The sequence below is a fragment of the Aspergillus welwitschiae genome (genome assembly GCF_003344945.1).
Source record: "Aspergillus welwitschiae strain CBS 139.54b unplaced genomic scaffold BDQ94scaffold_17, whole genome shotgun sequence".
NCBI lineage: Eukaryota > Fungi > Ascomycota > Eurotiomycetes > Eurotiales > Aspergillaceae > Aspergillus > Aspergillus welwitschiae.
Window position 1 is genome coordinate 336,487 of NW_020798711.1, and position 13,669 is coordinate 350,155.

The following is a 13,669-nucleotide window of genomic DNA, read 5'->3' on the forward strand; positions in this document are numbered from 1 at the left end:
ATCCTAATCTAACCCCCCTCTCCAAAACGAGAGAGAATACACAGTCCCCCGAACAAAGCAACATGCAGTCCCCACCATGACCTCCCGCGAAGATAGTGTCCTGGCCGCCAGAGACCCCTCCCTCACCGACGAAAACGACTGGGAAGAGTTCAGCCTGTCGGAAGTTCGAGTTCTGGTTCCGGGCAAATCCCGCTATGCGAATTTATTGACTGCCTCGCCGGAGAATCCGGTCCAGGTGACGGGGTGTTTGGATGAGGTGGAGGAGGAGCAGGAGAAGTTGGGTAATTTCCCTCACTTTTGTCTTCTTATTTCTGCTTCTGGAGTTTTGGCAGGAGGGGTAGTGTGGTGCTAACTGATTACTGGTTAGTGCTCGACCCAGAATACTTGACTAAACGCATCGTCCTCGAAAACGTCACCCACTTCGCCTACGGACAACATAATGATGGAGAGGTCGGGTTCTGGGTGGCTGGGAAGGCGGGCTGGTTCTCGATATCTCCGGCGAAGGGGTACAAGGCCATATTTAATGATGTGGTGGAGGCGATAGATTTGTTATATTTTCTGGCGGATAGGCATCAGTCGAAGAGGAGGAGGAAGAGAAGGAATTGGAACCCGAGTGTCGAGTATTTGTGCGAGGAGGTATGCCCCCATATTTTCTTCTGTTTGTTGTGTGAGGGTTTGGTGGATGGTTGTTTGCTAATGGTTTGGCTGTAGTATGTCAGCCATACGCATGGGATTTGCGAGGATGCGGATGACTCTGCAGAGGTGTTTTATAAACATCATCATTTTCTGCTGTCGAGGATGTTGAAGGGCGAGGAGGAGGTGCAGTGGACCAATACATGTATCTTTGAGCATCTGTGTGAGAAGTTTCCGGTATGTCGTCCTTTCCTGTTCCTTGGGGTGGTTTGAAGGGTGCTAATGGTGTAGGATGACTATGAGCAGATTAAAGCGCAGTACGAAGGGGCGAAGGAGGTAGAGTCGGAGGAAGAAGAGGAAGACGAACAAGAGGAAGATAAAGAAATGGACGAGAAGGAGGACCAGGATGAGGCGGAAGCACGACCAGATACATCTGGGCTATCGAAAGACCAGGCAGATGCTATCTACAAGGTCATTCTCGATCTCAAAGAAGCGGGATACTTGGCCAAGCGCCAATTGACCTTCGAACTCCTAATCAACACCCTCGTCGAACGCTTCGCCATCGACAGTACTGACTATGCACACGACCTCGTCGCCGCACGGGCCGACGCTATCATAGAGATGATGGACGAGGTGAAAACATACAACTTTGACTGGTCTCGCAAGGTCATTTACCGGGAGCTCAAAGCCGCAGCCAAGAAAAACAGAGTTCAGCAGATTACCCTAACCCCGCTGCGGCCTCGCCCCTCCGATGACGATGAATCGTCCGGAGAAGAGAGTGAACATGAAGACCATCCCCGACTGCGCAGACGCAGGGTCCACAAGTCGGTTTTGCGACCTAAGAGCTCTGTTGCCACGAAGCAGACCGGCAAACGAACACGGAGTGCAGTTGATGACCAAGATGATGACTCGGATAACAACGAAGACGCAATGGACGAGTTCGAGACTCCAAGCAAAGTCCGCGGCCATGATCTCGTTCGTGACCCGTTGTCGACCCGTGCCAAGCGCAGGACTCGGTCCCTCCTGTACGATTCAACCCCGATCCAAAAGACGCCATTGCAAGAGACGCTTCAAAGCCGGAACACATCCGTTTCGGGGGCGGACCGTGAGACGAACGCAGACGCATCAGAATTGGAAGCCACATTTGAAGACGATGTAACATCTGATACCTGGACGTGTCACGTTCGCGGCTGCGAAAAGGTCATCCACAAGAGCAATTCTAAACGTGGCAAGGAGCTAATCCAAGATCATGCTCTGGCTCATGCAGATGATACTAAAGCAAAGATCGATCTTGTCTTTGCCGAGCAGAGACTCAACATTGGACTTCCTGTTGACAATCTCCTTAGTCGCATCAGAGAGATGGGCGCATTCGATACCGATCATCCGGTGGATGGCGCTTTCACTAATGGAGTGAAGACATAATCAGGACATACAATGAGATCCTACAAACTAGATACAATTTCTGTGCAGACAGATGATGTGCGTGTGCAGTCTGCCACGGTATGTTGCTTATTGTTTCTGTATTTAATGTCATACTCACATTTCTCTAGGTGCGCAGCTCACAGCACATCACGGAGTCAGGTTAGCGGCGTTGAGATGGCATGATACATGGCGGGTGGGATTCTGCTTCTTGAGATATGATGATGTGATACCAGAGATACCAGCGTAATGAAGTACCCTACTCAGGTTCAGCTAGATAGACAGTCACCGTTCCATGATTATCAATATACAAATCAAACTGTCTATGGAAACACTGCTTTTATAACCCTGACCGGTATCGAGCAAAAAAATAAACCATCAAAAGAAATTTACAGCGAATGGAATCAAGAACGACCCTTAGCAGCAGCCCTCCTGCTCTTGCCCGGCCGCTTGGCACCACCGCCCTTAGGACCACCCTTCATCTTCTTGACCGAGAAGTCGCGCATATCACCACTAGAGACAGCATCACCGCTCTTAGCAAAGCGCTTCTTACCCCCGAAGCCGAACTTCTCATTCTTCTTCTGGCGCTTCATCGACGGACCACCCTCGGCATCACGACCGCGCTTGCGACCACCCGCCTGAGCAGCATCATCAATAGCGACATCGAACATGTTGGACGAATCATCAGTAGGGCCGCCAGTATCAGCCTTGCGCTCTGCACACACCCAAACAGTTAGCAACCACTCTCAAACCCACAAAGGCCAACTCCCCCAAAGAAACCAAGGGATAAACATACTCTTCTTCAACGCATTAATCTTCTCCAACGTCTCCCTCTTCTCCTTCGCCCTCTGCTGCAACTTCGCAACCTGCACCTGCTTTCCAAACTTCTTCAAATCGCGCTGCTTCCTGGCCTCCGCCGCGGCCTTCTTCGCCGCCGCCTCATCATACAACTTCTTCTTGATCTTGCCCATGTGCTCATCCGTCTTCACCATCTCGGCGAAGTAGTCGCCGGGTCGCGTAAACGGCACACCTTCTTTCTTCAGGGTACTCCGCGCCGTCATCGCCGCCGCCTGGCAGACCTTGTAGAAGGCCAGCTCGCGGTTCAGGTCATCGTTGGCGTCGGGCACTTCAATCGGTTCCTGCGATACGAGACTGTTGTGCTCGGAGAAGGGAGTCGCGGGGGTGAGGAACGAGATGCGCTTTAGACTGCTGGTGATGGCGGCGCTGTTGTTGATTGTGAGGCGTTGGTGGGTGACGACGTCTTCGCGTTCGTCGTCGCTAAGGTCGCTGAGGGGGATGTCGGATTCTTCGGCTTCTTCGTCGTCTTCTTCTTCCTCTTCTTCGGCGTCGGAGGGGGTTTCTTCGGGGGTTTCTTCGTCTTCGGATTCCTCCTCAACTTCCTCTTCCTTCTTCTCCTCCTTCTTATCTTCAACAACAGCCTCCTTCACATCTTCACCCTTGGTAGCGGTAGTCTTCTTCTTCGCCGCCTTGACGAGCTTCTTCTGCTTCTCGGCCTCGTAGTCGCGACCGCGGTGCTCGTCCAGAGCTTGAAGGAGCTTGCTGCGCTTAGGCATGATGGGTTCTGAGATGTGATTGTGGTGGAATTGGAGTGAGTTGGTCTGGTGCAAAGCTGCGGGCTGGAACTTTGCTGCAAATCAATGGGAATATTTTTTTGGGGAGATTTGGTGACGCTAGGCATGCTTTGGGTTTAGCGTTGTGGGGATGGGGGAGGAAGGTTGTTCCGTTATCGGGTTATCGATAAGGAATTTATAGCAGTAGATATGTATATGTAGTAGACGAGATGTTTACGAGAATAATAGGAGTGTTGATTGCTATCATTTTCTTTCCTTTCTTGTTTATCTAGAAGTAAATATTGTAATGGCATTAACTCTATAGAATTACCTCATCCATCTAGTTGTGAATTTGATCGCTTTATTGAAGTCAGCTGTTGTTGGGGTGTGTAGGCTGGTGCAGAACTACGTGCCTTGGTACGCGTCAAGAGGTCTGTTGACGGATTAAAATTTACTCTATTCTGTTTATTCAATGAGAAGATTAGGCATATGTTATATTAGGGGCACTTTATCTTCATCACTGGTAGTAATGATACAAGAAACTGATCACTCCCATCTGAAATACAATATATATATATATCTGGGGTAACTATTTTTTCTGACAGCTCATAAATTCGAGAACGGCCATCTATATACCCAAGGAATCATATCCTGACCATCTTTAATTTTCCCACTCTAGTACTTCTTCAGTTCATCCACATCCCAATTTTGCCACACTTGTTTCCAATTGAAGAACGCGGCCTCCGGACTCGCCAACCACACCATAAAGTCGGCGGATAGATTTACTAAACAATCAGTCTCTATCCATACATGATAAAATAGGGAGAGGTACCCGTATACATAGGCAAATTCGCCGGATCCGCTCCACTCTTCCTGAATATATCTGTCAAGACCATGCCCGTATGCAACGACGCTGCAATCACATTCGAATCCTGATAGTTGTAAAGATCATTAGCGTCTCATCTACGATACATCCCTCCGTCCTTGGTGTTGGGGTTGCAGTCCAGTTAATAGAATCCGCAGACATTCGAAAAGCTCAAGCAATCAACGAAGGCAGTGCATCAGGAAGAGGGGGACAGCTACTTCTCCTCGAGAAAATGTTCTCTAGTAGTTGGTTAGTGTGTCAGCCTTGCAGCATTAGCGCCGCGTCATCACGTTTGGTGCACTCCAAATTCATCGACCCGAATGCAGCTCGTAGGGGATACCCGATCACTACCCAAGCTACAACGAGTACTTGAGAATCTTATACACCAGTACAAGCATCATCTCTTTTTGAGCCTGTTGCTTCCACCAAAGATTGAGTTAGCTTCATGATGCCGTTGTCATATGTCAAGACGAAGGGTCAAGAATATATGGATTTGATCTATCTAGATCTCAAGAAGATGGTTGGTGTGTTGGAAGAGGTGGTGGTCAGAGGCCACGCAGGAAGAAGAGGCGAAGGATCAGCTGACAGCTGCCTGGCTGCAGTGAATGTCTCAACATCATACGACAAGTTGGATCCCAGTGCCAGTCAGATCCGTCTTTTAACTATCATTCCCGACGAGAATGACGAGAACCCTGTTTGTGGATCGCTCCATACCGTGTCTCTCAACGACACCTGCGACTTTGACGCTCTGTCCTACGTATGGGGCGACACTTCTGTGACCGTTGACATCTCGGTTGATGATTGTCTAGTCGGTGTAACACCAAATCTGCATGCTTTCTTGCGGAGACTTCGCCAGCCTAATTCAGAACGCACGGTGTGGGTTGATTATGTCTGCATCAACCAGAACGATATCTCGGAGCGAAACTCGCAGGTTGCTTTGATGTATCAAATCTATTCGAATGCTAGGTCGGTGGTTGCTTGGTTGGGGGATCTGACGCCGGAAGCTCTGGAGCTCATTGAGTGGTATCATGCCAACCGAAATGGGTTTTATCTTGAAAGAAGAGGCCTTCTTCATATTGCTCAAGCTACAGACAGGATGGTGAGACTTGCTAATGCACTGTGCTCCTCGCCGTATTGGCATCGGCTATGGACATTCCAAGAGTGGCATCTCTCAAGAAATGCCCCTGTCTGCATGCATGAAAAATCGACTTTCACCATAGGGAACATATTTAATCGACTGCACGATGAAGTAGCGGTTGCCAGAAGCAGGCTCACCCCTGATACCATCTCTTCAAACGGACCACCCATCGGATATCCATATGAGCGGTGTCAGGCCAACGGGAGCATTATGCTCTTGCTTTATCTTCAACAAAAACTCGACACACTTGTGAGTAATATCCCTCAGGATATTCTGCACCTCAATCCATATACCCCGCGTCTATCGGGGCTTGGCGACTTGCTATCACTTACGATGGGCCGGCAATGCAGCAATGAACTTGACAAAGTATATGCGTTATATGGGTTTTCTCCTGTGGCTAGGGAAACATACCCTCCCGACTATCGAAAGACCACCAGCCGGGTCAACCATGAAACAACATCATTTATTTTGGGACACGAAGTCAATATGAAGATATTTAATGACTTTGATTTCTGCTTCAATTCTGTTAATAAACACGAGTCACTCCCTTCATGGGTTTTGGACTTCACCACGACGGATCCGGAACATCGCGAAAAGATGCAGAGAAGCTTCTCCAAGACAATGAATCTGGACAAGGCTCTCTGGAAGCAAAGTAAAAATCATGGTCCCATAATAGCAGATAATATGCAGACTCTCAAACTCTGGTGTCGGAAAGTAGGCGTTAGCACTGGTTCATTGGTGCTTCATTCAGATGTCTCCCGCTGTCTAGACCAGGTACAGCTGATTGCCAAAGCCTTCAAGAAGCATGGCAAGGACAGATTCCCGAACATATACGATACGACAATAAAAGCTGCTTACTACTACACTGGATGCTCCGAGATCGTTCACCTTAATGTCTTCTATGAGATTATGAAAATGTCGCTCCTGGATAAGCTTGAAGAGTACCAGGAGGTGACGAAGGGGTCTTTTTCAACGCTTTACCTCTCTGCTGCTCAACTTACAGGAAAGCTATGGTTTCACATGATCACCTCAGCTGGAGATAGTATTGGCTTAACCGATTGTGAGATTAAAAAGGGTGATATTCTAGTCATCCCCTGTGGAATCGCCCAAGTGTTTATTCTCCGTCCCATCCCAGAGGAGCTGCTTGTGGATGGTGAAGAAGTCCAGTACTTCAAGGTGATTGGGCGGGCGTATGTTGAGGGCATTTCAGATCGAGGGGAAGCTCTGCCGGATCCTCTTCGTTCCGAGATGGAGAATACATCTCCTACACTGTTCTGTCTTCGGTGAAATTACACTGCTGCTCAAACTGTCTGCACTTCTGATCAATAGGCATATACACTATTTTCCAACGAAACCAGCTGGATTTGCTATAGGATGGAATTGAACGTTCAAAATGATTTCAAGGAAGAGACTAATCTAAAAGACCAATGCGAGATTGCCATAATGAGAACTCTATGCTAGTCTGTAACGAATCTCAGTTACACTTATCATTGCTTTAATAGGTCTACACGTGTACTAACCTTCAAGGCTATATAAACGAACCTTCACATGACAAAGTTCATTTACTACAGTAACAGCTTCTAGTTTCTCTTGGTACTTGTTGGGGGAGAAACTCACCATTGCATCGAGCACCAAGTAGAAGGGCAGAGCGATTACCTTGATTCATGGACATGACCGACAAAATGTAGTTACACTAAAAGAAACCTCTGCTGTTCCTTACAGGCGACGATCAATAAAGATGGATTTGAAGTGCAGTAGATATCGTTCCCCTTGATATGTGTAATATCTTTCCGCTCATCATATAGATAAATGTAGGTGTCCAGATAAAGAACGGTGATGTCAGTTAGGCCATGGGCCATGACTGCAAGGAATACTACATGCATATTTCTATCCTCACGGACTCTCCGCATCTTTGTGCAGGACACCAACGGAAAGAAAGTATTATTTCAAACTCTATCGCTTCCTACACATGCCATAGCCGTTTGTGACACGAGGCCGGAAGGACTGAGAAACTAACGTAAGGGGGACAATGTTTGACGGGTTGTGACACTGGCATATCAGTCAGGGGGTATAAGGGGGGGGGGGGGGGGGGGGGGGGGGGGGGGGGGGTGGATGAAGTAGGAGTTTGATATAGAGGGGTGTGATACGGGAAGTAGGAGTTGGGAGGGAGAGACTCCACGAGATGTAGAATGGAAGGCGATGTCAGAGTCAGGCATTTGAGGTTTTGAGACATATATCGAGGAGTTGTGAGAGGCAGAGGTAGGAGTTATGTATACTAGTAGTAAAATTGAAATATACCGGACTGGGACAAACCAAAGGAGGGGTGATGAGTGAACAGGATGAAAATGTGGTACAGACAGGGGCCAGCCAGTGAATCGCTGTTTGTCATCTCAGGTTATACTTGACGGTCAACTTTATTCCTTGTAAGCACTATAATATTATTATGCTAGGCACGAAAGCATGCCTGGTGAGTCTATCATCAATAAGATGGGTAAATGAACCAATGACATCGGGAACCGGGACAAGGATGTAGAACTGATGTATTAGCGGCTTCTTTGTTCACCACCTATAGCCATAAGATGATATACGCCATATATAGCCTTCTACAGCTGACCTAGAACAACAGCATCCATGCAGTAGTCCCTTTCCTATCTTCCATACCCAATAACTCCATCTAGTATGTATACTTAAACCCAGCCAACCCCTCGATCGGTTTCCCCCCACGATCAACCCGCCGATTCGCCCGCCAGAACTTAAAGCTGAGTCCTGCCACAACTACGATAACCAGCGCGTTAGCGATCATAGTGGTTAATAACCCGGGCCTATAATTCGGGGCATCTTGGGCCCTGAAGACCGTTGTCCCGATGATCCCGCCGATACTGCCCCCGCCGATGAGGGTGGCGGATGTGAAGGCGCGTTTCCATTGGCCGCGGACATTGTTACTGTTAATCGTGTTAGTAACTAATGTTATATATAGGAAGAGTGGGATAATTAGAGAAATGGTCATACCTCTGCCATGAGACTAAGGCTGGGCAGTTCGCGTTGGCTATCCTTACATCAGTACGATGACAATACCAACAGGGGAAGGATACTCACCAGCAATAGTCGCCAGAAAGACACCAAAATACCGTGGCCCCGACTCACTAAGATATCCCAGCAGAGCGAGTCCAACCAGCCCCATAGCAGCATTCGCAGCAATGATCGGTCCTCTCAGGTGCCATTTATCGGCATATACCGCCTGCGTATACATCACTATCGCCGCCGCAACATACGGAGGAGCCACCAGACACTGGGCCTTTGCAACCGAGAACCCCATACTTTCCTCCAGAATGATGGGAAGAAAGTAGGCGATCGAGTAGCTGTTCGCTGTGGTGAGCATGTACATGGCAGCGTATGCCCAGACCTTACTATCTGCGCCGCTGCGGAGATAGCCTTTCAACGTGAATGGCTCCATGTAGACGTCTGATCGGTCGTTCTCGATCGTAGCTACCACGTAGGCGGCCTCTGATTCGTTGAGGAAGTGCCATGACTTGGGGGATTGTTCGGGGAAGTCGACTAGGATGGCGTAGGAGCCGATGCCCATTACGCAGGTTAGGATGCCTTCGATCTGTGGGGTCTGCATTAGTGTAGGTATTCAGAAGGTCTGTGGGGTATGGGGCAGTACAATGAAGATCCATCTCCACCCGGACTTTCCGCCAATTCCATGCATTTGCATCAGTCCGTAGGCGAGGATACCGCCAAATCCGGATGCCGTACTGCCAATCAGGTAGAAGAGGGCATTTCGCTTCTGTAGTTCGAAGCGAGGGTACCAGGTACTTAGTAGGTAAACGCATCCTGGGTAGAATCCTGCTTCCAGAGCACCAAGGATGACCCGCAGTCCAGCTAGCACTGGCCATGTTGGCGACATGCCAAAGCCCTAGTTGGAACATTAGCAACGCCACCACTACTACCCCTATAACAGTATGCTATTCAATGATCGTAAAAACTTACAATCATTACCACTCCCCATAGCAGAACAATAGCAGAAAGAAACAGCCGAGGCCCGAGTTTCCGAATAATCACCGTCATGGGGGGCTGAAACACGGTATAGGTAATGAAGAAGACCAACGAGCTAATACTGTATCCATTATTCTTGGCATTCATCTTCAATTCTTCCTGCATCCTATCAGTACATAATTTGAGTTAGCTTAATCTCTTGGCCAAGCCGTGGGCCATGAAGCGGGGTTGGAAGAAAACTGGAATGCCATACCCGGCAACCGAGGCAGCTCCCAAGTTAGTCCTATCCAGCAAACTGATACAATATAGACAACCCAGTGGGATAACGAGACGAATGTCAATTCTCCGCATGAGTCTTTTCTTTTCCTTCGGAGTAAAGTAGTCGAGGGATTCCCCGGGGTGGATGCTGTTCTTCTCGGCATCCTCGACGTGGGATGCCGCTCCGGAGGACTTTTCTGCTTCCATTGCTGCGGGGACGGGGGATTCTTCTTTCATGTTGAGAGGCTTAGAGATGGATGATTGTGAAGCATTTTGACTGCTGTAATGGGATGGCATTATATAGCTGTGTGAGGGATGGGGATATACGAAAGTTTCCCCGCAGGATGACCCCGCAGATCTGTTACCCCGGATTTCGCCATCTCAGGCCAGGAGTAAACATCACTCGAGGATGGAGAATTGAGTTGTGGGGAGTAGCGATAGGACACGTCACGAGTCCCGCAGCTGCACGGTAGATGGAAAGCCCACGGCAGGTCACTTTGTACTTGGCACCGAGGGACAAGACAATCAGTGGAAGGGATCAATTGGGTCCTGTTCCGAGTGGCGAGGAACTCGTATAATACGATAGACAAGATTTTGGTTCTCCCCGAGCCAGGAGCCTGGATCATCTCTGAATATATTAAGGTTATCAATTTCGCAATCTGGAGTCTTTCGGTTCTCCCGAGGCAGGCCGGGGGGGAGTTCTGATCTAGGGATTTAGAGTTCGTTATCTCTATTCCAAGTCATGACATCAACATGTCCATGTGAATTCTGATTGGAATGAATCACCTGGTTTGACAGGCTCGTGGCCCAAAGTACCTAAACGGAACTGTTTCCGCGATTCATCAGCATTCCATCAGCACTGCTGGGCTGTAAGTCCAGTCTGCGGGGACTTCTTACAACAACTGTCATGCCTAGCCCGGGCTCTTGGAAGATTGTTCCCAAACCCCATGCTGAGAGCACTAGTCCACATACAGTTAGTATAATAAACAGAAACACTTCATAGGAAGTAAGATACTATTTCACTTGAAGCTATCAACTTACTATACATGCAACGATAATGCACAATCCTGGAAGCTTTGGCTAATCTATTAAAGTATATATTATTCTTTTGACCACTTTTCAACCCCACCTATGCCGCCGCAATCAAATTCAAACGTGATAGATACACTGTTTATCTCTGACCTACCACTGGATCTAGCAGTAGAAGACAGCGCTACCAGCAGTTGAGTATAAGCTTCTCTAAAACGTAAAGGATAATATTAAAAGAACCTGCAATCTAGCATTAACAAATTGATTTTGATCTCAAGCAAACCTATAGAGACAAGGGCCTTGATTTTTTACCGAGCATAGAATACAAGTTGGCGTTGGCCGCCGGTTTATTGACGATATTCAGAAAGGGTCGAACAACTTTAGGATATTATCTAAGAATGGTTGCGTATATAGAAGCTTCGTAAATAGCTGATACTAGGTCAGTCTCGAACCATTACATCCTCATAATATATCCAACATTTCAAACTAATTCCCCAGAGTATAAACATTTTAACAAACCAATCAATATGCGAAACGCCGGAAGCATCATCGGCCTGGAAAGCTAGTGAGCATTTTTGAAAAATTGTATAATTGCTGAATACGGTAATAGCAGATTATGTTAGTACAGTATTAAACACCTTGATGTTAGGTTCTGTTCATGAATTATACAATTCCTGTATGGACAAGGCACACTAAATGTCAGATATAGCAGGTGCCGCAAACTACGACAAGGTGCAACTTGGAGTTCTGGATGACTGCCAAACTTAAAAGTGACAGCCAAGCAATTCGACCCCTCCCTTGTCTCTTGAGACGTGCTAAACGCAGATTTCTGATTTAAGGTATTCCCTGGCACAACGAGAAATGAAAATTATTCACAAGAGAATCTAGAACAAAAACGTCTAGGGAACTACAAAATGAAGAAATCAAGCATTGCCCGAGTCTAGTCAAATCTATACAACAACCTTAGCCGGGAAATTCTGCAACGCCTTCTGCGACGCCTCCCGTTCATCCAACCTCTTCCAGTAAGCCAAAAAGTTGTCTCGGCCCGGCAACAGCATCCACTCCGAGACCTGCATGCTCATCATCTTCATCAGTCCATAGAAGTGCACATCAGCGGCGGAGAACCGGTCCCCGCATAACCAGGTCTTGCCTTCAAGCTGATCATCCAGCAGGTTCAGCGCCTGGTTGATCGCCACTTTCTGATTCACCCGCGCCTCCGGCGTGGGGAGTCGGTTACCCTTGTAGAAGTCCAGCGTGGCAGGATCATTTCGAAACCAGGCGATGACGGGCTGGCAGATCTCCAGGTCCATACGGCGGAGCCACATGCGCGTCTCGGCGCGCTGAGCGGGCGTGTCGCCGAAGAGAGAGGCACCCCCCTGTGCGATCTCGTCGAGGTACTCGCAGATGGCGGTGATTTCGGTCAGGACAGTGCCGTCGTCCATTTGCAGGGCGGGAACCTCGCCGCGTGGGTTGATCGCCCGGTAGGCGAGGCGTCGGTTCTGGAGGCTCATGATATCGATCGTTTCGACGTCGAAGGTAAGACCGCCGCGTTCGAGGACGAATAGGCGGACGGCCATGGGGTTGGGTGCTGGGGCGTCGAAGAACTTCATATTTGTTTTCGTTCTCGGATATGAGTTTGTGAGAGAATAATATCTTTCTTCTTTGATGTCTTGGTTGCGTTGTATCTAAATTGATATGAACGGGGGGAGGGAGAGTCGTTTTTATATGTCTGACTTGAGGGCGAAACAGATAGCGAAACCACAACGTCAACTTTGTATGAGTGGGGCTTGTTTCCGGAGATAAGAGTGGTCTTAAGGGCCAAAATGCGAATTTACTTCATTTTCTTCCGAGGTATTCCATGGACATATTGATGCCTTTTATGGATCCAGAACAACTTCCCGCTTCCGAACTATGTAGAAATTTGGCTATATTTATCACCAGCATTTATCCAAGCCAGCCATTGAATTAGCAGGCATAAGACAAGGCTTGGTGGACTAAAAGCCGAAATCGAAAAAAAGAAGAAAAAGATTCAAAATCTCATACTTTCTGCATACGATGCACACAGTGAAAAAACTGTAAAGGAGAGTGAAATTGGATCATGATCGAGTGAAAGGAAGGGAGAGTATGTAGACAAGAAAGTAAATAACAAGCAAAGTCACAGATTCTGGATGCTCTTCACATACTGTAAGGAAGTGTGCGAAAGTTGAAAATAAGAAGGGGGAAATCGGCGAGTACATAGTAAATGGAGTTAGGGGAAGCCGCGGAGTTAAGAACAAAGGGTCTGATAAACTCCCCGCAGTGGGGCTTACAACCTTGACTTTTCTAAACCCTCATCTTCTTCCTTCGGTATATTATACGAACTATACGAGGGGGGATGATTCATAGAGAATATTGACGAGATTTACCACAGAACGCTGCGTACAGCCTCCGACTTTATCTGAGGATCCATCTAAATGACAGCTCTTCGGGTGCTTACATTAATTGTATACATGCATATACATGACAAGTTTATTCGGCGAAAAGTCATACTAGAATCTCTTTTCTAAGCATCTTATCTATTGCACTATGAGTTTCAGAATCCCAGCTCGCATAGTGCTTGCAGCTTCTATCGGTTGTGGTATCATGTACCTGCACAATCTCACTTACCCATGTCGGAATATGGATTTCACATGGCAGGCCACGCCAGGTCACTCCAAATCCTTTTCTTCGAGGATCTCGAATACTAAAGATGGTCCTATAGATGAGGAATCTTACAGTCTC

The 13,669-nt window shown here is 47.8% G+C and overlaps 6 protein-coding genes across 6 annotated transcripts; 2 read left to right on the plus strand and 4 right to left on the minus strand.

Moving 5' to 3' along the window:
* Nucleotides 1-76: 76 nt before the first annotated feature.
* BDQ94DRAFT_170677 (uncharacterized protein) lies at nucleotides 77-2,055 on the plus strand (the record flags this gene model as incomplete). Its single annotated transcript, XM_026771558.1, has 4 exons — nucleotides 77-281; nucleotides 368-636; nucleotides 712-870; nucleotides 925-2,055. The coding sequence occupies 4 exons, from the start codon at nucleotides 77-79 to the stop codon at nucleotides 2,053-2,055; spliced, it is 1,764 nt and encodes a 587-aa protein (XP_026626005.1).
* A 200-nt stretch (nucleotides 2,056-2,255) lies between these two features.
* On the minus strand, nucleotides 2,256-3,686 carry BDQ94DRAFT_36049 (EBP2 family rRNA-processing protein). Its single transcript, XM_026775574.1, has 2 exons — nucleotides 2,849-3,686; nucleotides 2,256-2,767 (listed from the first exon to the last, which is right to left on the minus strand). Exons 1-2 carry the CDS (start codon nucleotides 3,624-3,626, stop codon nucleotides 2,457-2,459), a joined length of 1,089 nt encoding a protein of 362 aa, XP_026626006.1. The 5' UTR covers nucleotides 3,627-3,686; the 3' UTR covers nucleotides 2,256-2,456.
* A 560-nt stretch (nucleotides 3,687-4,246) lies between these two features.
* BDQ94DRAFT_36069 (uncharacterized protein) lies at nucleotides 4,247-4,635 on the minus strand. The gene is made up of 2 exons (XM_026775575.1): nucleotides 4,456-4,635; nucleotides 4,247-4,408 (listed from the first exon to the last, which is right to left on the minus strand). Exons 1-2 carry the CDS (start codon nucleotides 4,517-4,519, stop codon nucleotides 4,299-4,301), a joined length of 174 nt encoding a protein of 57 aa, XP_026626007.1. The 5' UTR covers nucleotides 4,520-4,635; the 3' UTR covers nucleotides 4,247-4,298.
* A 298-nt stretch (nucleotides 4,636-4,933) lies between these two features.
* BDQ94DRAFT_178985 (HET domain-containing protein) lies at nucleotides 4,934-7,087 on the plus strand (the record flags this gene model as incomplete). Its single annotated transcript, XM_026773266.1, has 2 exons — nucleotides 4,934-4,951; nucleotides 5,117-7,087. 2 exons carry the CDS (start codon nucleotides 4,934-4,936, stop codon nucleotides 6,911-6,913), a joined length of 1,815 nt encoding a protein of 604 aa, XP_026626008.1. The 3' UTR covers nucleotides 6,914-7,087.
* A 1,213-nt stretch (nucleotides 7,088-8,300) lies between these two features.
* BDQ94DRAFT_178987 (major facilitator superfamily domain-containing protein) lies at nucleotides 8,301-10,117 on the minus strand (the record flags this gene model as incomplete). Its single annotated transcript, XM_026773267.1, has 6 exons — nucleotides 8,301-8,568; nucleotides 8,636-8,672; nucleotides 8,723-9,242; nucleotides 9,291-9,542; nucleotides 9,617-9,788; nucleotides 9,876-10,117. 6 exons carry the CDS (start codon nucleotides 10,115-10,117, stop codon nucleotides 8,301-8,303), a joined length of 1,491 nt encoding a protein of 496 aa, XP_026626009.1.
* A 1,742-nt stretch (nucleotides 10,118-11,859) lies between these two features.
* Nucleotides 11,860-12,519, minus strand: BDQ94DRAFT_170681 (glutathione S-transferase family protein; the record flags this gene model as incomplete). Its single annotated transcript, XM_026771559.1, has 1 exon — nucleotides 11,860-12,519. The coding sequence occupies one exon, from the start codon at nucleotides 12,517-12,519 to the stop codon at nucleotides 11,860-11,862; it is 660 nt and encodes a 219-aa protein (XP_026626010.1).
* Between the last annotated feature and the right edge of the window lie 1,150 nt (nucleotides 12,520-13,669).